Source organism: Myotis yumanensis, unplaced genomic scaffold (assembly GCF_028538775.1).
Source record: "Myotis yumanensis isolate MYYU_CA2020_CCGP unplaced genomic scaffold, mMyoYum1.0.hap1 SCAF_15, whole genome shotgun sequence".
Lineage (NCBI taxonomy): Eukaryota > Metazoa > Chordata > Mammalia > Chiroptera > Vespertilionidae > Myotis > Myotis yumanensis.
Window position 1 is genome coordinate 41922910 of NW_027223766.1, and position 22880 is coordinate 41945789.

Below are 22880 nucleotides of genomic sequence, written 5' to 3' on the forward strand. Positions count from 1 at the left end.
GCGGGGAGGGCGGCGGGAGGGGCGGGTGCGGCGGGAGGGGCGGCCCACCCGACGCCTCCGGGAGCCGCCGCGAGCCGGCCTTCCCCTCCCCCACGGGCCGACGCAGCGCGGGCCCCGCCCCCCGGCCGCCGCGCGTGCGCAGAACCCGCCGCCCCGCCGCCCCGGCCCCACCCCGTACCCGCTGCCGCCGCCGCCTCTCCCTTCCTCTCTGCTCTTTCCTCCTCCTGTTTTCTCTTCCCTCCGCCCTCTCGCCCTCTCTTCTCCTCCTCCTCCTCCTCGGGCGCCGACGCTCACGTCGGGTCCTGGCGTCAGACGCGCCGGGGCGGGGCGAGGGCCGCGTGCGGTATAAGTAGAGGGTGCAGGAGGCGGTGCTTCCCCTTCTCCCCGGCGGTTAGTGCTGAGAGTGCGGAGTGTGTGCTCCGGGCTCGGAACACACATTTATTATTAAAAAACCCAAAAAAAATCTAAAAAAACCTCTTAAAAAACCCAAAAAAAATTTAACAAAAAAGTCCGCGTCTCCCCCCCGCCGGAGACTTTTATTTTTATTTTTTCTTCCTTTTTATAAAAATAACCCGGTGAAGCAGCCGAGACCGACCCGCCCGCGGCCCCGCAGCAGCTCCAAGCAGGAACCCAGAGACCGAGGCCTTCTCGCCGCCCGGACCCGACCCCGCAGCACCTCGCCCCCAGCCGGCAGCCAGCGGCCAGCGGCAGCGGACCGACCCCCGTCCTGCGGCGGCTGTTGAGTAGTTGTCGATTCCGCTCGATTTTTGTCCCTCCGCGCTCGCCCCCGCTCCCCTCCCCCGGCGCCGCCCCCGGCCCCGGCCCCGCACTCGCCCCCCTCCGCTCACGGAAAGGTCGCGGCCTGTGGCCCCGCGGGCAGCCGCTCCGAGATGAACCCCAGCGCCCCCAGCTACCCGATGGCCTCGCTCTACGTGGGGGACCTCCACCCCGACGTGACCGAGGCGATGCTCTACGAGAAGTTCAGCCCGGCCGGGCCCATCCTCTCCATCCGGGTCTGCAGGGACATGATCACCCGCCGCTCCTTGGGCTACGCGTATGTGAACTTCCAGCAGCCGGCGGACGGTGAGCGCCGGGCGGGCGGGCGGGCGGGCGGCCATGAGGCTCCGGCGGGCGGGCTAGGCCGGCGGTCCCAGGGGGAGGGGGCCCCCGGCAGGGCATGTCACACCCCCTGCCCCCGAGGGTCGGCGGGGAGAGAGGCTGGGGCCCCCGGCCCCGCACCCCGGCGGGAACACGCGCCGCCGGCAGCCGCACGCCTCTCTCACGCCCGGCCACTTCCTCCTGTGCAACCATTTTCTCGGCCTCCGCCGCTCAAACTTTAGGGTGATGTCGCGCCGGGCGGGGGGTGGGGGTGGGGAGGGACACGTGAGATAGGGTTCTCCGCGGCGCTTCCGCCCGCAGCCGCGGGGGGCCGGGGAGCCGGGCGAGCGCGGAGCCCCCTTTCCGGGAGCAGGTAGGGGCGCCGCCGCCACCCAGGCTCCGGCCGGCGCCCCGGCCCCGGGAGGAAGTGCGGTTCGGCGCCGGGGAGGCAGCACGTGTTGAGCCCCGTCACCCCGCAGGCCCGAGGCCCGCCCCTGCGACCGGCCCCGTCTCCTGGGAGAGCCGCGGGGCCGGGGGAGAAGGTGGCGTGGCGGGGCCGCGGGGGTCCCCCGGCCTGATGCCATTCTTCACCGCACGCCCGGGGCTGACGGCCCCAGAAATGCCCGTTCCCGGGGGCCGTGCGCCCGGGGTTTTCCCCAAGTTCAAGCGCTTCTCCCTCCAACAGCGGGGGGTGGGGTGGAGGATGGCCCCATGGAAGGCCATCGTTTTCTCGGGAGTTTAAATCGTTCAAATTTTGTAATCAGGTTAGTTTCGTAATACCGGTTATTTGTTCAGAATAATTGTTTTTTTCTCTTCTAAAATAGTTCCTATGATTTTGAGGGGCTTTAGTTAAAAAAAAAATGTATTCACAGGTGTTGGCTGTAAAGCGTTGCCTGTGAACGCGGTGTGGACTGGGTCATCATTACTTAGGGGGCATTGGAGTGGTTCAGGCTTCTTTTTTAAAAAGCAGCCTAGAATGTCCGTAAGGCGTGAAGAACGACGAAGTTTTGAATAGCAGATTCTAATTAGCTTGACTTACGGGGAAATATTTTTCTAACCTTGTGTTTTTATTTTGAAGTTCACAAGAAAACACAAAATTTGGTAGATGGGATATGTGGCCTGATGCATGTGGCCAGGGTTTTTTCTTTATATCTGGATCAATTGAGTTCCAAGTCAGCTTCAGTGGATTTAATTTCGTAGAAAAGGCCTTAAGCCAGAGTAGAATTTAAACCTTTATTTTATTAAATTCACTTAGTATAACAAGTTACTTAATTATCAGCATTTCACTGGGTCAAGTTAATAATTGAGATTTTGGGGAGGCAGACTATTGTGACACTGGACCAGAAGTTGTAAAACTGCACTGCAGGTTTCCTGCCCTTTTGCTCTGTAAGCAGCGCTTCCAGATGTCACTTCACACCAGTTCTTTGCAACTCTGGGCAGGAGTCATCACTGAACAGAAGAGAAAGTAATACTAGGGAACATAAGTTTGGGTCAGGTAATCACAATCTAAAAAGTTGATAGAAAACTTGAACAAATTCTACAGACCAGAAAATGGTGACTTGAAAAGTGGCTTTTATTTTTTCTAAGCTTAACTATTTGAAATCCAAAGAAACAACTTTTTTAATTTCTTGGGATTTGAAAAAAATTGAATTACCATGTTAAAATATACCATGTGTATTATCAATATATCAATAGAACAGTGCTACTCAAAAGAAGATAGCATTTTTCCATCTTCCATTTATTTGTTTTCTAAATGTACAAATTACTATCCTTCCAAATAGTTTTTCAGTGGTTTCTTTTTTCTCCCTCCTATTTATTGCTACATGAATGGACTTGTAGAATAACTTCTGAAAGTGACCAGTTTCTAATTTAGCAGGAAGAGGACTCATTCAAAAGAAGCTTAAGCAAAGTCAGCTAAAAAACTAGGGGTGCTGAGTAGGTGTGGTCAGTTGATAATGAATTGACAGCTTATCTATCAACACTACCTTCTAGAAAATGAAACTTTCATTTATAAAAAGTGACTAGAAAATTTGTCCTCTCAACCACTTTACAGTTACATTGGCATGGAATTTGTGAAACTTGGTGTAGAACTTAAAGTGGACTATTTTTCTCTTAAGGGATTAGTCCAGGGGTCCTCAAACTTTTTAAACAGGAGGCCAGTTCACTGTCCCTCAGACTGTTGGAAGGCCGGACTATAGTTTAAAAAAAAAACTATGAACAAATTCCTATGCACATTGCACATCTTATTTTGAAGTAAAACAAAACGGGAACAAATACGATAATTTGTATTTGCATGTGGCCCGCAGGCAGTAGTTTGAGGACCCCTGGACTAGTCTTTTTCACTTAAGGATGTATTTTTTTTTAAATTTAGTCTCAACTTCTCTAATAAGTGTTTCTTTAATGCACATAATTCTTCATAGGTCCTGAAATCACAGGGTAAATTTTGAAATTTTCTAGCACTATCCAGAAATAATTGGTAAATTATTAGTTATTAAGTACAAAAGTGATCTAAGATAAAGTTGGTTTTATATGTCAAGAAAGCATTAATAGTGAATAGAGTATTGTACACCAAATTATGTATTATCCAGCTAAGTATGCCCAACTTCACATTAGTTTTTGAAGGCCTGATTCAAATCTTTTTTTTTTCCTGATTCAAATCTTGATGTGAATGGATTATAGCCTTTTCTTTTTTCTTTTTTTGTTTACATGGCAATAGGAAGTTGTGCCATGAATCACTGAAATCCCCCCAATAATTCAGGGACTTTTTATTTTTTAAGAAAATAGACTGGTTTTTGCTTAATATTGGTAAGTGATAAGCTGCCAATGAACAGGCCAATTTTGGCAAGCAATAGGGAAGAAGCAAAAATGTGTAAAAATTCATAAACTATGCTTAGCCTGTGGATAATCTTTAATTGCCTAATGTCTTTTATATTGCTCATTAAGCAGATTTTATGTGAAAAGGGATCTTGATTTTATGTTGACCAGGAACAAAAAGGTGCTTTTAAATATAATGGCAATTAAAGGGAAAGATTGTTTTAGAAATACATTATCAGTGATATTTCATTAATGAACAGGAAATTTGGGGCTTCTGATAAGCCTCTTCATGTGTTAGACAATTTAAATCTCAACTAGGTTGAGTAAGGTCCAGCCATCATGAAGTTTGAAGAAATAGAGAGATGGTGGGCCCAATCACTCCTCCCACACAGTTAATAAAATTTTAAGTGGCCTGTAAAAGTTTTGAAGTAATAATTCACTATGAAAATATCCTTCCTACAGCGGAGCGTGCTTTAGACACCATGAATTTTGATGTTATAAAGGGCAAGCCAGTTCGCATCATGTGGTCTCAGCGTGATCCATCACTTCGCAAAAGTGGAGTAGGCAACATATTCATTAAAAATTTGGACAAATCCATTGATAATAAAGCACTGTATGATACGTTTTCTGCTTTTGGTAACATCCTTTCATGTAAGGTAAGCAACAATGTGACAGATAAACATATTTACCATGTTTTCTAAAGAATAGCAACCATACTGTGTATTAATGGGTATCTTTATTTTCCAAATACCCAGGCTAGGTGACTGACAAGTTACAGTTGACATTAGAACAGTGTGCCCACTTAAAAGCAGATTTTTTTTTTTTCAGTAAATATATGTGTTTTCTGTCTGTTTGGGAATGCATGTATGCAGAGGGCCAACTATGCATTGTTCTACACTGTTCTAGATAGCCACAGAGTTTTGGTATCTGCGGGGATACTGAGGGATACATATGTATTTGGGGAGTCAAGTTATATTTAGATTTTGACTGCTGGGTGTCAACTCCCCTAAGCCTTCCTCCATCCTCTCAGCATTGGTCAGCTGTATGGTACTTTTGAACATGGGGAAAATGCTGAGTTAATAGTAAGTAATGAAAAACTGCTATACATTTCCCCCTAGGTGGTTTGTGATGAAAATGGTTCCAAGGGTTATGGATTTGTACATTTTGAGACACAGGAAGCAGCTGAAAGAGCTATTGAAAAAATGAACGGGATGCTTTTAAATGATCGTAAAGTGTAAGTATAAAAATTTAGTTATACTTCAGATCTCTTACTAATAGTTCAAACCAATACATTAATTTTTATAAGTTAATGTATTTGTGCTCTTTAAATAAAGAGATACAATTTGAATGAAAATGAACAAACCTACATCTTGGGGTAGATTTTATAATTGTTTTTCCTCCACATTCAATGTAACATTAAAATAACTGAATTAATAAATGGTCAGCCTTCAAACCAAAAAGAAAAAAATGGGCATACTGGGATATAAAACTTTTTCAAAGTAAGTGCATAGTTGAACAACTAGAACCCAGACAGAAGCTTAATTGTAATTCCTGAGGTAGTAATTAGCCCATTTTCTATTTGTGGAAACTGAGGCTAAAATAATTTGCCTGTAATTAAATGCCTGCATGACAGATGGGCTAGAATACAAGCCCAGTGGTCTAAGTTCTGAACCCAGGGTGACTCTTTACGTGGTTATACTGCTGCAATTTATTGATGGATTATAAAGTTTTCTCCCACCCTTTTGAACTCATTCACCTCTTTAAAGAAAAGGCTGAATTAAACCAGAAGTCTTTATGGTTAATCTTTTCTGAAATAAACTTGTTCTTAAAAGTTAAATAATGTCACTGATGGCCTGGCCAGTGTGGCTCGGTTGTGCATCTTCCTGTGCACCAAAAGGGTCACTGATTGGATTCCTGGTCAGAGCATATGCCTGGCTTTTGGACTCGATCCCCAGTAGGGGGTGGGATATGCAAGAGGCAGCCAATTGATGTTTCTCTCTCACATCAATGCTTTCCCTTTCTCTCTCTAAAATCAATATAAACCATAAAGTAAATAACAATGATAAAACCTGTGTAAGACTATTTCTGCTATATGTTGTAAGAATACAGATTTTATGAGCCCAAAGAAATGACAAATTTTATTTTCTCCTCACTGTCAGTGGATCTGGGTAAGTTCAGCTGTGAGGTCATATGTAAATGATCTGTGAGTTTATGTTGTGTGTAGTTAATGATGGCATACAAATTGGTTTGGTTATAAGTCAGCTGCATCACTCTTAAGGTGTGGTTCTCATAAACCAGTGCAAGTGGTGTGATCAGTCTGTACATGAAGAAGTTATGCACATGGTTTGGATTTTGAGTACATTTAAGTGAGAAATATTCAGCATTATTAGTATTCTCAGATGAAAACATAGTTTGCCTGTCAGCTGTGCTTCAAGGGGGGCAAAGTGCTCATCACTGGTGGGGCAGATTTTTGAGTAGGATTATAGGAAATGTTTTACTTTGATACATATTAAGTATTCTTCAATGACACATTTATATTAGGGGAAAACTAAATTTAAAAACATTTTGTTGATAATGTAAAAAATAATGCAGGGCTATTATGTGTTAAGAGTAGAGAATTAAGTTGCATTTTAATTTACAAAGTGAGAGCCACTTTGAAACTGCTGCTGTGAAAGCTTTTGTCTTTTTTTCTAAATCCTCACTGGAGTATATGTTTTAGGGAGAGGGAGAGAGAAACATCAGAACAAGGGTTGGTAACTTCCTGTATGCACCCTATCCTGGGATCTAACTTGCTATCCAGTTATGTGCCCTGACTTGGAATTGAACCTGTAATTGTCTGGTGTACAGGACAATGCTCCAACCAATAGAGCCACCTGGCCAGGGTGTTCTTATGTCTTTTCATTGGTGTCCCACTCATCTATAGGTGTGATCTCTTTAACCCTGGCTCGGCAGAAGGGAGAGAAGTGTGTATTAAGAAAAATGGTCTTTTGCCCTAACTGGGTAAGTTGTTCAGTTGGTTAGAGTGTCATCCCAATACACCAAGGTTGTAGTTTCAACCCCTGGTCAGGACACATACAAGAACCAAAGAATAAACGGAACAACAAATCAATGTTTTTCTTTTTCCTTTCTCCCTTTTTGCCTCCCCACTCACTAAAAGTGAATAAAATTGAAAGAAAAAAATGTTTTTTTTGTGTGTGTGATTATAATTATGAAGTTTTTTATATTTTATACTTTCATTTTTTCATTGAGGCTCTATTTCTGTTTTACAGTGTGCTCTTCATTAGAGATTCTGCAATTATGAGTAGCATTTACAAAATTAACCATCAGGCTTAATCTGAACTTCTAAAATGGAAACTAAATTTTATAGTCTACATTTTCTTTTCTTTTAGATTTGTTGGGCGATTTAAGTCTCGTAAAGAACGAGAAGCAGAACTTGGAGCTAGGGCAAAAGAGTTCACCAATGTTTACATCAAGAATTTTGGAGAAGACATGGATGATGAGCGCCTTAAGGATCTCTTTGGCAAGTTTGGTAATGTGTCTGAATTAAATTTTTACACTCAAAGTTCTGAGTAATCTTTATATTAAAAGCCTAGGCAGAATGACAGGTCTCTATGATGCACACTGACCACCAGGGGGCACACAATCATCAATGCAGGACTGCACGAGGGCATAGGCCAGGCTGAGGGACAACCCCCCCCCGCCCCCCTCCATGAATTTCATGTACCGGGCCTCTAGTTGCTCAATATTAGTTTTGGCTAATTTTACCAAAATAAATGAGACTTACATGATACTTAAAATAATTTGTAGTTTTTTGGATTAAGCTAATGATCATCTATTGTACTGCAAAGTAATATATATATGCCTAATATGCAAATTGTCGGGTGTTGTATATTTCATCTGTCTCTTGAGATTAGAAGCTATTTCTAAAGTTTGGTTGGATATTGTAACCACTTATTTCAAATAAATAATGCTGTCAGTTGGCCACCAATTTGTAAATTTGTCAGTTATATTCTGGATGGCTTTGCATAGCAGAGATTGAAAGTATAACCTTAGGACTGCAGCACATTCAAAAGTAACAATCTATGCTCATACATCTTGCAAATTCTCTAATTGGATTTTTAGCCTTTTTGTCCCACCTACCTGAGAAAATACCTGCTTCAGTTAAGTGTCATTTTTACTTGAGTGGGTGGGGATTGGGCATGTGAATTCAGAAACATGCCACCTCCAGGTGATTCTTTGTCTTCCCAAATGTCAGACGCTGTATTCCCTTCCCTGACTGTTGAAATCAAGTGGGCCAGGGCTTAAGAAATTCTTATTTGTTAATTCTGATGTCAAGAAAACCAAATTGTTTGGTTAAAAAAAAGCAAATCTGGTCTGTAGTACTGCTAAGAATAAAATTTCACTTTTTACAGTTGTCTAAACTATATCTCCATAAATGGAAGTAGGAATGTTTTCAGTTTACTTCTCAGCAGAAATACAGGGTCTTTTAAGAGACTATTTAATGCCCATGCATGGCTTTGTTTTTGTGCGTTGAAACTTAAAATGTATAAACTAAGTACTGCATGGAATATCTAAGTCATTAAAAAAATTTTTTTTAGGACCTGCCTTAAGTGTGAAAGTAATGACAGATGAAAGTGGAAAATCCAAAGGTTTTGGATTTGTAAGCTTCGAAAGGCATGAAGATGCACAGAAAGTAAGACTTAAATGTATTAACTAAAGGCACTAATTGCTCTGTTTTATCGCAGAGATATAAAACTGGGTTGCTCTTATGTTGAAATTTACATGCATACCAATGGCTATTTTACATGTTCATCTTCACATGTTTTAAATTTTATTTGGATATTATATATTTTGACATTATAAATTGGGAACCTACATTTTCCCCAAACCGCAAAGTTTAGTTTTTGTTACGGGTCTGTCTTTAGCTTTCACAACGTAACAAACTTTCTTTGTTGTTAAAAAAATTTCCATATTTCAAATTAGTAATTAAAGTTTTTGTTATTTCTGTAAGGCTGTGGATGAGATGAATGGAAAGGAGCTCAATGGAAAACAAATTTATGTTGGTCGAGCTCAGAAAAAAGTGGAACGGCAGACGGAACTCAAGCGCAAATTCGAACAGATGAAGCAAGATAGGATCACCAGATACCAGGTTCGTTTTTTGTTTTTTAATATATTTTTATTGATTTCAGAGAGAAAGGGTGAGAGAGTCAGAAACATCAGTAATGAGAGCCACTGATTGGCTACTTCCTGAGCAGCCCCTACTGGGGTTCAAGCCTGCAATCCAGGCATGTACCCTGACCGGGAATCGAACCATGACCTCCTGGTTTCATAGGTCTACACACAACCACTGAGCCATGCCGGCTGGGCTGCCTGGTTCATTTTAATTGAACAAGTTAATAAGTAAGACAGGGATGAGGAAACCTATTTTACTTACTGACACATAATCGGAGGATTTGAGGCGGGGGGGCAGGGAAAGAAACATGGGATAAAACAGTAGGAAGTGTGCTTAAGTACCACCATGGTTTTCTTTTTCCAGTTATTCTTTTTTCTTTTTTTTTTCAGGGTGTTAACCTTTATGTGAAAAATCTTGATGATGGTATTGATGATGAACGTCTCCGGAAAGAGTTCTCTCCATTTGGTACAATCACTAGCGCAAAGGTAAGCATATGATTTTTTTTTTTTAAGACTTTGGAAAAATCCATGGTTATATGTACTTAAATTTCACATCAATTTACTTTTTTTTTCCACTTTGTAAACGAATAGTCAAATAAGGTGGCCTCCCAATTTTTTTTTCCTTTTCCTGGAAATCAAGTTTTTGCTTCATTACTTTAAAAAAAACACCATTCAAATTCGATGTGGATGTTGTAGCCCCATGGTTTATTTTTGCAGATGGGGAGTTCTGCATTCTTTCCTGAGGAAGGCTGCAGTTGATGACCGACCATAGTTAAATTGATTGATCCTCAATGATGTGCACTGTTCTACACTTTATTAAACTAGTGCTTTTACTGGTTAAGGTGTCAGTTTATTAGGGGACTATACCTGTTAACAATTGGGCTAATCTGTATTCACTTATTCTGAGGAGTCAGACTCTAAAAACAGGATTCTATATTAAATTCTGGAATTTTGGAGTGTAGGAAAAATTAAAGCTCTGGGCTCTGGAATGATCTGTGGCTCCTCTTTCTACTCAGCTTTTCCTGGCAAACCCATTGACTGAGGAAGCTTCTGTGAAAGTGAGGAAATGTTAGGAACACAGTAGATGAATACAAATAAGAAAGCAAGTGAGGTGGTTGTCTTGTGTTACAGCCTGTGCTTTTGTAAGAGTACCTGGAGTGTGGTGGAATTTATTCCTGAGTGTCTTTAACCTCAGTGTATTGCTTGAAAGCTGTTTAAACTGAATATTATGCATTCATTTATTTTAAATGTATTTTACATGCATGTTTTACAAAGGAGAGTTATTAAAGTCCTTTGTGGATTATAATAATCACTATTTGCAAGGAGGTGAAAAGTTTGGCAAGAATTTATTTTGGAGGGAGGAAGAAGGGTATTATGTTGATTTAATAGTGCTTGCTGAAAAAACATATCAAAAAGAAAGACAAAAAGTGAAAGGCAACTCCTGCATCCCCCATTTTCAGTCTCCAAAAAGATTGAGTGGTGTTGATAATTCTTTGTGCTTGTCCAGTCTATATGTATAAATAGTTTTTAGAAAACAGGATTATGCCCTGCATATTCTGCAACTTGCTATTTTATTTAACAGTTAAATATTCATGGGTATGGATATATCATAAATTATCTTACTGTACCTGTATTGATAAGTATTTGGGTTGCTTTGCATGTTTCCAAAGTTAAATCCACCTTTCTACCAACCATTTTTTTTTTAATTCATTCATTCATACACATACCAGTATTTCTAGAATTGATATTGCTGGTTTGTGGGTGTGTATTTAAAATTGATACAACAGAATTGTCCAAAAGGGCTGAATAAATTTCTGTTAGTCTTATTAGTAGAAAGCAGTCAAATGGTGACATGTTTTTCATGTGTTTACTATTTTTGCCTTTCATTGCATACTTTTATATTGCATTGGTTGTCTTTATTAATTTAGGGACAATGTATGTCAACCCTTTGTTTATATTGCAAATATTTTCTTGCAGTCTTTCACTTCGTACTTTAGGATCTTGTGTCAGATTACATTTTTCCTACATTTTTGCATTTCATGTTCAGATTGAGAATCTGGCAATTTTATTTTTTTTTAATGTGATGTGAAGAAGAGGTCTAACAGTTCTTTTCAGTTATCCCAATGTACCATAGTTCAAAGTCCATCCGTTGCCCCCTATTTTTTTTTTAAATATATTTTATTGATTTTTTACAGAGAGGAAAGGAGAGAGATAGAGGGTTAGAAACATCGATGAGAGAGAAACATCGATCAGCTGCCTCCTGCACATCCCCCACTGGGGATGTGCCCGCAACTGAGGTACATGCCCTTGACCGGAATCGAACCTGGGACCCTTGAGTCCGCAGGCTGACGCTCTATCCACTGAGCCAAACCACCGGTCAGGGCAACCCCCCCTATTTTTAAAATGTTCACTTTAACGCACTAAATTCCCATAATTGCATGGGTATGTTTCTGGACTCTTAAATTTATATATAATTGACTTATAACATTAATTTCATGTTTACAACACAGTGATTTAGTATTTTATATATTGTGAAGAGATGACAATTCATCTCTGTACATAGTTACAAAAAACATTTTTCTTGTAGTGAAAAATCTTGTAAGATCTCTGCTAGCAACCTTCAAGTATACAATACAGTATTATTAACTACTAGAGGCCTGATGTACAAAATTTGTGCAAGAGTAGGCCTTTCCCCAGCTGCTGGCACCGCGGCTTCCCTGACACCCCCCCCGACTCGTCCGGAAGGTCATCTAGTCTAATTAGCATATTACACTTTTATTATTATAGTTCCCATGCTGTACATTCCATTTCCATGATTTATCTTGTAGCTGGGCGTTTGTGCTGTTTAACCCCCTTTGCCCAGTTTTCCCATCCTTCGCCCCTCTGCTACCCACTCGTCTTATTTTCTGTATCCAGGAACTCAGGAGTTGTTTCTTTTCTTTTGTTTGGGCTTTTTTTTAAATTTGTTTTTGGTTTTGATTCTACATATAAGTTAGATTGGCGTCTGTTTCATTGCCATTTTGTTTATTCCTGTGTTTCCAGCATACTGTTTAATGTAGCTGGATAGCACACTTATGTATATTTCTGGGCTAGTGAGGAGTTCTTTACATTACCTCATTGCTTGTTGCAGAGATCATTGCAGTCAGTGAAAGTTTCCTGAATATTGTTTATACCCCAATACTCATGGCCCCTTCTGGTCTTGAGTGTGAAGTTTTTATTTTAAAATATGTGTATTATAAGATTCAACTGCTTTCCCTCCCCCTCTTTCCTCTTTAAAGAGTAGTAAAGCATTTTGTCAGCTTCAGTGGCTCGAAGAGTGATTTTAATTGGGTATTTCCAGTGGTGCTAAGAGTTTTAAATTTAGTAAGCCTTGAATTTATTTAGCTATTTAAACCTTAATATTGAGAATCTAAATATGTAACTGAGTATCTTTAAAAAATTGCTGTTGCACCTCTGCCCCTTTACTTCCTCCTTTGCTTGGCTGGGATAATGCATGTGTGTAGCTTGCCCTTGTTATTTAGGTACTAAGGAAAAACTGGGGGAAAAATTCTTTCATTGTTAACAGGGTTTAGTTGAGTCAGTAGCTATCATTGTAATAATGCTCTCAATTTGTGCCTCATTCTACCACTGCATTAACCTTGTTTAATATTTTTTTTTCTTTCAATAGGTTATGATGGAGGGTGGTCGCAGCAAAGGGTTTGGTTTTGTATGTTTCTCCTCCCCAGAAGAAGCCACTAAAGCAGTTACAGAAATGAATGGTAGAATTGTGGCTACCAAACCATTGTATGTAGCTTTAGCTCAGCGCAAAGAAGAGCGCCAGGCTCACCTCACTAACCAGTATATGCAGAGAATGGCAAGTGTGAGAGCTGTGCCCAACCCCGTAATCAACCCCTACCAGCCAGCACCTCCTTCAGGTTACTTCATGGCAGCTATCCCACAGGTACGTTTTTCTGTTTGAGAACCTTTCTTTAGTATATAGCAGGTATATATTTAGAGTATATAGCTAGTGGCATTATTTGCTTTTATTCTTTAGCTGATGTATTTGCTTGCTTTCTGCAGACTCAGAACCGTGCTGCATACTATCCTCCTAGCCAAATTGCTCAACTAAGACCAAGTCCTCGCTGGACTGCTCAGGGTGCCAGACCTCATCGTAAGCTTTTCCTTTTTTCTCTTGAGGGGATGGATTATTTGGAATAAAAATATACATGGGCCAATTAGCTGTTATATTTCAGTGATATGTTAACTTTTCGTAATTTATGGTTATCAATGTTCATTGATTCTAGCTTTTTTTTTTTTTTTTTTTTTTTAATTCTCACCCTGGGTCATGCTTATTGAATTTATTTTCTTTTTTACTAGAGGCCCGGTGCACGAATTCGTGCACTGGTGGGGTCCAGCTGGCCCGCCTTGCTGGGGCAAGGGGCCGCTGTCATTTCGTCAATCAGTCCCTGGGCTTTTATTATATAGGATTATATAGGGTTTTTTTAAAGTATATTGTTGAAAATATTACATGTGTCCCCTTTTTTCTCCTATTTGGGATTTTTTTTATTTTAAAAAAATTGTAAAATGCTTCACCACTCTGAGACAGTGATTTCTGTGCTGGTTTGATTTTTCCTTTATGGTAAGTTTGGGAATGGATCCAACTCTTTATTCTTTTTTAACTTATTTTAATATGTTTTTATTGATTTTTTATTTTTATCTATTTATTTTTTTAGAAGGAGAGAGAAAGATCGATGTGAGAGAGAAACATTGATCGGTTGCCTTCCGCACACACTCCAACTGGGGATCAAGCCTGTAACCTGGGTATGTTCCCTAACTGGAAGTCAAATTGGTGACCATTCAGTGCACCAGATGATGCTCAACCAACTGAGCCACACTGGCCAGGGCAGGATCTAATTCTTAATTTCATATTTGGTTGGGCAGTAGTTTTAAAGATTTTGTTGCTTGTATGAGGACCAGGTCCTGGCATCTTTGGCCTTATCCTGTCTGTAGAATAGTGTTGTAGGAGCACTTGGAATGAGGTTTGTGTATGATGTTTAGATATTAATAAGTACTTGTATGAATGAATATTCACTGATGCTGTGATCTGATAAGTCTGGGGATACTGTAGGTGTGAGACTAAAAAATGGTATTTACTTTTAGCCTTTTGTTCAAATCTCAGCTCTAAAAAAGCAGCATGAACACTTTCAGTGAGTTTTGCCGAGTTAATGTGTCTTCATATCTTTAAATGCAGCATTCCAAAATATGCCCGGTGCTATCCGCCCAGCCGCTCCTAGACCACCATTTAGTACTATGAGACCAGCTTCTTCACAGGTTCCACGAGTCATGTCCACACAGCGTGTTGGTGAGTCTTAACCCTGCCTGTAAAAATTGGTCTCCAATTTGAAGTAGCAAAGTATAATGTACAAAATACATGTTTTTATTTTTAGCTAACACATCAACACAGACAATGGGTCCTCGTCCTGCAGCGGCTGCTGCTGCAGCTACTCCTGCTGTCCGCACTGTTGCACAGTATAAATACGCTCCAGGAGTTCGCAATCCTCAACAACATCTTAATGCACAGCCACAAGTTACCATGCAGCAGGTATGGACTTACTGATTTCTTCATAAAGGCGACAGAACCTTGGTTGCAATCAAAGAAATTGAAGACAACTGTATGACATAGGAGAGCTTAGGCTGTCTAGAACCTCTTGTTAATTGTCCCATTAATTGATAGTATGTAAAAATGTCTTATCTGCCTTGTGCTATAGGACTTAGACAAGCTTTCTGCATTTCCCATTCTTAATTTAATTGGGTGACTTGAGTTTTGTTTAGCATAGCTGTAAGAAAAACAGGGTAAAATCGAGTTTAGTTTGTGAGCTGTAGCTTACTCCCGCACACCCCCCCCCCCTTTTTTTTTTTAACCCTGCTTATAATAGAAATCTGGTTCCAAAGAATACTCCAGGTTAAAAAAAAAGTGAAATATCCCATGTGGTCTTAATACTTGAACAAATAAGTGTGTTTCTGGTTTACTCAGCTTCTATTTGTTCAGATTGCAGTCTCTCATCTCATTGATTTTCCAGTGGTGACTGTCACTTATACTTGCCATTACTTCTTACTTGAAACTTAGGAATTTTTCTCTTTTATATCTAGCCTGCTGTTCATGTACAAGGTCAGGAGCCTTTGACTGCTTCCATGTTGGCATCTGCCCCTCCTCAAGAGCAAAAGCAAATGTTGGGTAGGTACCTTTGTCTTACCTAGTCAGTTAGAGACTAGAAAATAGACACAAAAACCTCTTTTGCACCTAATAATACAACTAGATTTATCTGAATTGGCATGAATGATTAAGATGGCACAGTTTGTCTGCCTAACTAATTTAAAGCCCAAAAAGTTATCAGTATGTTGCTTTTGATGGATATGGTAATAGGGCATTATACCCCTACTTGCTATGCATTCCCACCACATTGTTGGAAGAGGGAATTTGAAACAAATGAGGGACGAACTTTGTTTGACTTTGCCTGAGCATAGATTTAACAATTGAATATAGCAACATAGCTTACACTCATTTATTTGCTATATACAAAAGGTTCTTAAATCCCAGTTTTAATATGGTAGATGCCTTTAGGATTTTTTTTCTTTATTGAAGTCTTTGAAATGTTTTTGTCCCTAGGTGAACGGCTGTTTCCTCTCATTCAAGCCATGCACCCTACTCTTGCTGGTAAAATCACTGGCATGTTGTTGGAGATCGATAATTCAGAACTTCTTCATATGCTTGAGTCTCCAGAGTCTCTCCGTTCTAAAGTAATTTAAATTTGTCATTTATCTAACGACTTTGACTACGAATATTTTAGGGCTTTTTGTAGGAGCTTCATTTCATAGAACATTATTAAGTGCTATATACAGGGTGGGCAAAAGTAGGTTTACAGTTGTACGTGAAACATCATTCTACAAACCATGCACTGTTGTAAGAGTTCTACAGGTAGTAATTGTAAGTTCTGATAATAACCCGTGCTCCTATTGTTCCCATTTTATAAATTGGGAAACAAGCATAGAGAGGTTAAATAATTCCCCAATGCTCACAAAGCTAGGAAGTGCCAAGCGTGGTTTCAAACCAGTCAGTTGAACTCTAGTATCCATGCTCTCCTAGCTGCTACTTCTTTATTGGAAAAAGATAGTGATATTTGCTAATATTTTTCAACTTTGGAGGATTTTTGGTGAGAGTAAGTACAAGAGAGTTCATAATTCTGGAATAGTGGTGGAATGGAACTCAAAAAGATATGGATAATAGTTGGAATGTTTTTTGGAACTCTTCGCTCTTTCCACTTGACCTTGATGACATTTGTGTATGGTCAAATTGAGATTCTTTTAGTTATTCCTTTTCAGACCCAATTTGTTCTCCTTTTTTAGGTTGATGAAGCTGTAGCCGTACTACAAGCCCACCAAGCTAAAGAGGCTGCCCAGAAAGCAGTTAACAGTGCCACCGGTGTTCCAACTGTTTAAAGTGAGCTTTCCCGCATGGTTGTTTTAGCTTGTTTCCTCAATCTTTTATAATAGTTTGAGCATATTTTGAAACATGGCAAAAATTATTTTATCATTAAGTCCAAATGCATTGATAGTTTTTCAGAGAAATGGAAATGTAAGAATTAAATGTTACCTGTTTACCCTGATATTAACTTGAATTTTCAAAATCAGAGCATGATTAAACATTTTATATAGTGAGTTTTGTTAAATGGCCTTTAACAGGGGTTGGCCCTTTGTGTACTTCATTCTTATGCTTTTTCTTGGGTGGCAGTAGTAACAGTTGCCCTTAGGCCTCTACTATTGCCCTTTATTACTCCCAAGAAATAGTATTATAATGTAGCTGTTCAGCCAGGACCAGAGATTGGAAAAGCTTTTCTGAAAAGGACCAGATAGGACACATTTTGGGCTTTGTGGGCCTTGTGTTTGTTGGCAGGAACTCAACTCTGTTACAGTATGAAAGCAGTCATAGACAGTATGTAAACAAATGAGTGTGGTTGACTGAATTTGGTACACAGCTCTAATTTGCTACTGACAAGTACTAGTACTGGTCTTATCTTCCTTGTTTTGTTGGCTTTGGTTTTATTGAAGTATTTTTGATACATAATGGGAAAATTTAAGACACACCATGTTAATTTGACACGTCTATATTGTGATATGATTGCTACTGTAGCGATGGTTAGTACCTCCATCACTTTATGTAATGATCTTTTTTTTTTTTTAGTGGTTGGAATAATTAAGATCTAGACTCAGAGCAAGTTTTATGATTATAATCTTTTTTCCCCCCACATTTACAGATTGATCAGGGACCATGAAAAGAAACTCGTGCTTCACCGAAGAAAAATATCTAAACATCGAAAAACAATATTACGGAAAAAAAAAACATTGCAAAATATAAAATAAATAAAAAAAGGAAAGGAAACTTTGGACCTTATGTACCGAGCAAATGCCAGGTCTAGCAAAAATAATGCTAGTCCTAGATTACTTATTGATTTAAAAACAAAAACAAAAAACAAAAAAAAAAATAGTAAAATATAAAAACAAATTAATGTTTTATAGACCCTGGGAAAAAGAATTTTCAGCAAAGTACAAAAATTTAAAGCATTCCTTTCTTTAATTTTGTAATTCTTTACTGTGGAATAGCTCAGAATGTCACTTCTGTTTTAAATAACAGAATTGATAACTGAGCAAGGAAACGTAATTTGGATTATAAAATACTTGCTTTAATAAAAATTCCTTAAACAGTAAACAGTGATGTTATGCTATTTTATTTCACTTGGCTTGTGTAAGTAGGCGATACGTTGGAATTAGCATAAGAACCTCTTGTGACAAAGATATAGTTTAAATGATCTTAACATTTCTATTTTTTGAGATGACAGTTTGACTATTAAGGTTTCTAGGCTGAGAGATAGCTTAAAGCCTTCATTTACACGGTGGAGGACAAGTAAACAGTTGCTCTGTATAGAGGAGTGTGTTTTGGGTATGGTTTTTATATTAAATGTCAACAAGGATTCATTCTTTAGCCTTATTTTTTAGTGGCCGCCTGCACATGGCCCTACTGGGGATCGAACCCACAACCCAGGCACATGTCCTTGACCAGAATTGAACCATGACTCCTGATTCATAGGTTAACGTTCAACCAGTCAGGCTAGAGAATGGGTTTTAGAAGATGGGGGCTAAGGCCCAAGACATCTGTGAAGCAAATTCCCCTGGCAATTTAAATGTACTTTTGAGAATGGTTTTAATGCCAGCTCTTTTGCCTTTGGGAGCAAATAAGTAAATGCAAATAAAACCATTCCTATATCAGCCCTCTCTGCATGATGAAGCCTTACAATGCTCTGTGCCTGGAATGCTTTTCATTTGGCTTCCTGTTTTGAAACAACAACAAAAAAACCCCACCTCTATCCCATGGTTTAAATCTGTACCCCCTCCCCCCATAGGCCTTCTAATGACTATTTTGTATTTTGCCTAACCATACACTTACCCTCTAAGGGGCTTGACAGTTGAGGTAGAGAAATATATATCCTATTTTTCAAAATTTGAGAAAATGGTTCAAGCTTTGAGGTTTTAAAGGAGCAGACTTTAGTTTGAGACATCTTAGAAGTTATATCTATAAACTTCCCACAGTTGAAGTTTAAAACTATTCTAAAATCTAGAGTTGCAGATACGAGTTTGCAGACAGTATCTTTATATGGTTTTATGTGCTGCAGATAAACCATCCATCTGTTCTGCAAATACCTTCATTTTCTAGTGAAGCAAACTTCTGCTTGGTTTGGAGCCAACAAAAGTTTGTGATCTGGCAGGAATTGATTTAGGAAAAAACTTGCACTCCATTACTCCATTCTCATTGTTTGATTCTGTATTTGCAAATTCATCTCACAAAAATATAGCTGCTTCTATTGGAAGTTTTAAGACTAAGTTGATAGGCGACATTTATTTGTGGGTACTAGATGTAGACTGGTTAATTGAAATTGCTTTTTTAGCCTTGAAGTTTTTCTCCATTTCTGCATTTATACTAAGACATGCTTGGATAAGGTCGGCTAAAGGAATGTATCTTGTTTACAGTATTTTGTCATTGATTATACAAGTCATGTACTGCTTAACAATGGGGATACATTCTGAGAAAATACATCATCAGGCAATGTCTTCCTTATGTGAACATCATAGAATGTACTTAACACAAATCTAGATGGCACTAGTATAGGACTGGCATCCCAGTGGGTTTGTTTATACCAGCATCACAAAGACATGAGTAACTTGTGCTTGGATTAGGATGGCTATGACATCACTAGGCAGTAGGAAGTTTTCAGCTCCATTATAATCTTACCAGAGGCCCAGTGCACAGATTCATGCACCGGTGGGGTCCCTCAGCCTGGCCTACGGGATTGGGCAGAAACTGGCTCTTTGACATCCCCCCAAGGGGTTCCAAATTGCGAGAGGGCGGTTCTCTGGTGACGCAGCGCCCTAGAATGGGCTCCCTCTCTCGGGTTCTGCGTTATGTCACTCGAGAATCGCTACTGCAGCTCAGCAGCTCCTGCTTTAAGTGTTTGCCCCTTGGTGGTCAGTACGTGTCATAGCTACTGGCCAGCTGGTTGCTTAGGCTTTTACATATATAAATGGGACCACTATCATATACATGGAATCTGTTAATGACTAAAATGTCATTGAGTATATGACTACTTTGCCTCCCATCAAACGAGTCATGTGGCTGGCTTAACAATGGGAATACATGTTGGGGATGAGAAATGCATCAATAGCAATTTGTCTTTGTGTGAACATAGTGTGCACTGTACAAACCTAGATGGTATAGGCCACTACACATATTGCTATATGGTATAACCTGGTGCTCCTAGGCTACAACCCGCACAGGATTTTACTGTACTGAATACTGTAGGTTATGGTAACAATGGTATTTGTGTTTCTAAACAGAAAAGGTCCAGTAAAAATAGGGCATAAAAGATAAGATGGGATACCCGTACAGGGCACTTAATCATAAATGGAGCTTCCAGGGCTGGAAGTTGCTCTGGGTGAGTCAGTGAGTGCTTAGTGAATGGAAGGCCTAGGACAGCAGTTCTCAACCTGTGGGTCTCGACCCCTTGGGGGTTGAACGACCCTTTCACAGGGGTCACCTAAGACCATCGGGGTCACATAATTACATATTGTTTTTGTGATTAATCACTATGCTTTAATTATGTTCAATTTGTAACAATGAAAATATATCCTGCATATCAGATATTTACATTACAATTCATAACAAAATTACAGTTATGAAGTAGCAACGAAAATAATTTTGTGGTTGGGGGTTACCACAACATGAGGAACTATACTAAAAGGTCGCGGCATTAGGAAGGTTGAGAACCACTGGCCTAGGACATAGTAGACTGACAACACTTGGGCTACATGAAATTTATAAACTTTTTTCATAATTAAACTTAGCTAACTAACTTTTTACCTTTGTCTTAATTTTTTGAATCTTTTATAATAACACTAAGCTTAAACACATTTTGTACATCTGTACAAAAATGTTTTCTTTATATTCTTATTCAGTACACATTTTTCCTATAAAAATTAAAACAAATTTTTAGACTTTAAAAATTAAGACATAAATAATTAGCCCAGGCCCGTAGGATCATCAGTACCACTGCCTTCTACCTCCATATCTTGTTCCACTGGAAGGTCTACAGGGGCAATAACATACATGGAGCTCTCATCTATGACAACAGTGCCTCCTGAAAACTTCCTGGAGGACCTGCCTTAAGACTATTCCTGAAGCTGTTACTCTTCAAAAATTTGTCCATTTTGGTTTGCTGGGCTTGTTTTTCTATTGTAAGTATTCTTGTAAGCACGCAGTACATCATGAACATTCCTCTCTATTGATGAAAACCTATTAGGTGTTGGGGTCCATGTTTTCAAACTTTTTAAGGACCTTACTGAGATCTACAAAAGCTGCTATTCCCTTTACTGAGTTTTCTTGGGGGTTCTTGTTCTGCAGTTTCCTTTTTCCTCTTCAGCTATGTGTTCCTGTTCTAGCTCTAACAACTCATTAATCAATTCCTCAGGAACCACCTCTAGGAGCAGTGTCCTCACCCACACCCAGTTAGAGTTGCTTGCCATTTCATCCACAGCCTTTTTGTTTGTTTTTGTTTTGTTTTGTTTTGTTTTATATTTTTACTGATTTCACAGAGGGAGAGAAACATGAACAATCAGAGAGAATCATTGATCGGCTGCCTCCTGCATGCCCCATACTGGGAATCAAGCCCACAACCCAGGCATGTGCCCTTGAACAGAATCAAACCCGGGACCCTTCAGCCCACAGGCCAATGCTCTGTCCACTGAGCCAAACCGGCCAGGGCTCAACCTCAGCCTTGTTGATTTTTGCAACTGCATCCTCAGCAACTCCTTTGAAGTCATAGACTGACCTTCTAAGTGTTTCCCAGATGACAGTTAAACACTTCCTGGTGACATCACCCCAGCCTAAGCAAGGTTCTCAGTGCAGTCAGATATAATCCTTTTCAGAATTGCATCACCAATAAAAGATTTCCCAGGAGCTTTATCAACAATAAGCAAAACCTTGAAATGTATGTTACTCTCCGAACAGTACCTGATTTTGCTTGGCAGAGCAATTCAGAAGGGCATCTTAGAAGAGGAGCTGACTTTATATATCTAGATAGATATATATATATCTGACTTTATTGCTTCTGTAATACACTGGCAATGTGTGTGTGTTATGCCTGAAGGCCCTGGAGTTGCCATTGTGCCAGATGACAAAGGGTTTACATTTGTAACCTGCAACACTGCTCCCAAGCAAGATTGTTATCCTGTCCTTTAAAAGCCTGAAACAAAACTAAAAGTGACTCAGCTACGAAGGTAGAAGGTGGAAAATCAGTGGCAGTTATTCCTCCCCTCGTGGATAAAAGTCCTTTTAGGCATCCATTTCCAGAATAGGGAGTTTTCATCTGTATTGAATGTTTGCTCTGCCAAGTAATTTTCCACAGTCAGCTTCTCTAGAGTTTACAAATTTTTTTCTGCTGCCTTCACATCAGCACTGGCAGATTCACCACTTTTGCATTATGTAATGAATAACAATTCTCGAATTGTTTACCCGGAGCTAGCAGTAAATTCAACATCATAGTCCGGTCTAGCCTTTTCTTTCAACATTGCAAACAGGTTTTGTTTTTGCCATGATCATCATGGTGCTGAGAAGGATATGCTTTTGTGTCTGGTCTTTTGTCAGGTCATTGCAAGTTTCTCCATGTCTCATGTAGGCCCTTCTTGAATTTTTGTTAGTCTCCGTGCCTTCCAGAAGCAGGTCCTTGAACAGTTTCCACCACTTCGTTCTTTTTCTTCAAGATTGTTACTAAGGTGGAATGGGACTTACTTGGCAGGAGAGTGATAGCCATGACTGATTTTCTACCTTCGTAGTCCTTAATCACTACTTTTGTCTTCAGGTCATTCACTAGACATGCCCTCTTACTGGCAACATTAGTAAATCTTGTACACTAAGGGGCCATGATGAAAACATGAGACTGAATCATTTTGTGCTTGATTTCATCAAGAGACATGGTAAACAAGATGTATGGCACTGCTGCTGACATAATAGCATATAGTTTTACAGCAAACTTTTTAATAGACTAAACTCTAAAAATAATGGTATAGCATAGTAAATACACGGACCAGTAATATTATCAAGTGTTAATGTACTGTATAATTGTATGTGCTATACTTTTATGACTGGCATCATAAGTGTTTACACCAGCATTACCACAAACACATAAGTAATGCATTATGTTGTGATGTTGCAA

At 39.8% G+C, this 22880-nt stretch overlaps 1 protein-coding gene across 2 annotated transcripts; it reads left to right on the forward strand.

The window, feature by feature from the left end:
• Window positions 1–358: 358 nt before the first annotated feature.
• On the forward strand, window positions 359–17827 carry PABPC1 (poly(A) binding protein cytoplasmic 1). 2 transcript variants are annotated; one of them, XM_070392769.1, is made up of 15 exons: window positions 359–1083; window positions 4375–4568; window positions 5031–5146; window positions 7302–7441; window positions 8511–8605; window positions 8924–9061; window positions 9475–9570; window positions 12752–13024; window positions 13144–13234; window positions 14315–14425; window positions 14511–14665; window positions 15214–15298; window positions 15731–15861; window positions 16468–16561; window positions 17376–17827. In XM_070392769.1, exons 1-14 carry the CDS (start codon window positions 891–893, stop codon window positions 16558–16560), a joined length of 1911 nt encoding a protein of 636 aa, XP_070248870.1. In that variant the 5' UTR covers window positions 359–890; the 3' UTR covers window position 16561; window positions 17376–17827. The 2 variants fall into 2 exon arrangements, with proteins under 2 accessions (XP_070248870.1, XP_070248871.1); XM_070392770.1 differs by having other exon boundaries at window positions 7302–7432.
• Window positions 17828–22880: the final 5053 nt, after the last annotated feature.

Bases quoted from the DNA above. Each gene is read 5' to 3' on its own strand.
- PABPC1 (XM_070392769.1), top strand. From the start codon at position 891: ATGAACCCCAGCGCCCCCAGCTACCCGATGGCCTCGCTCTACGTGGGG. The intron at 14,426-14,510 runs GTGAGTCTTAAC...TTTTATTTTTAG, and splicing joins CATGTCCACACAGCGTGTTG to CTAACACATCAACACAGACA. The intron at 15,862-16,467 runs GTAATTTAAATT...CTCCTTTTTTAG, and splicing joins CAGAGTCTCTCCGTTCTAAA to GTTGATGAAGCTGTAGCCGT.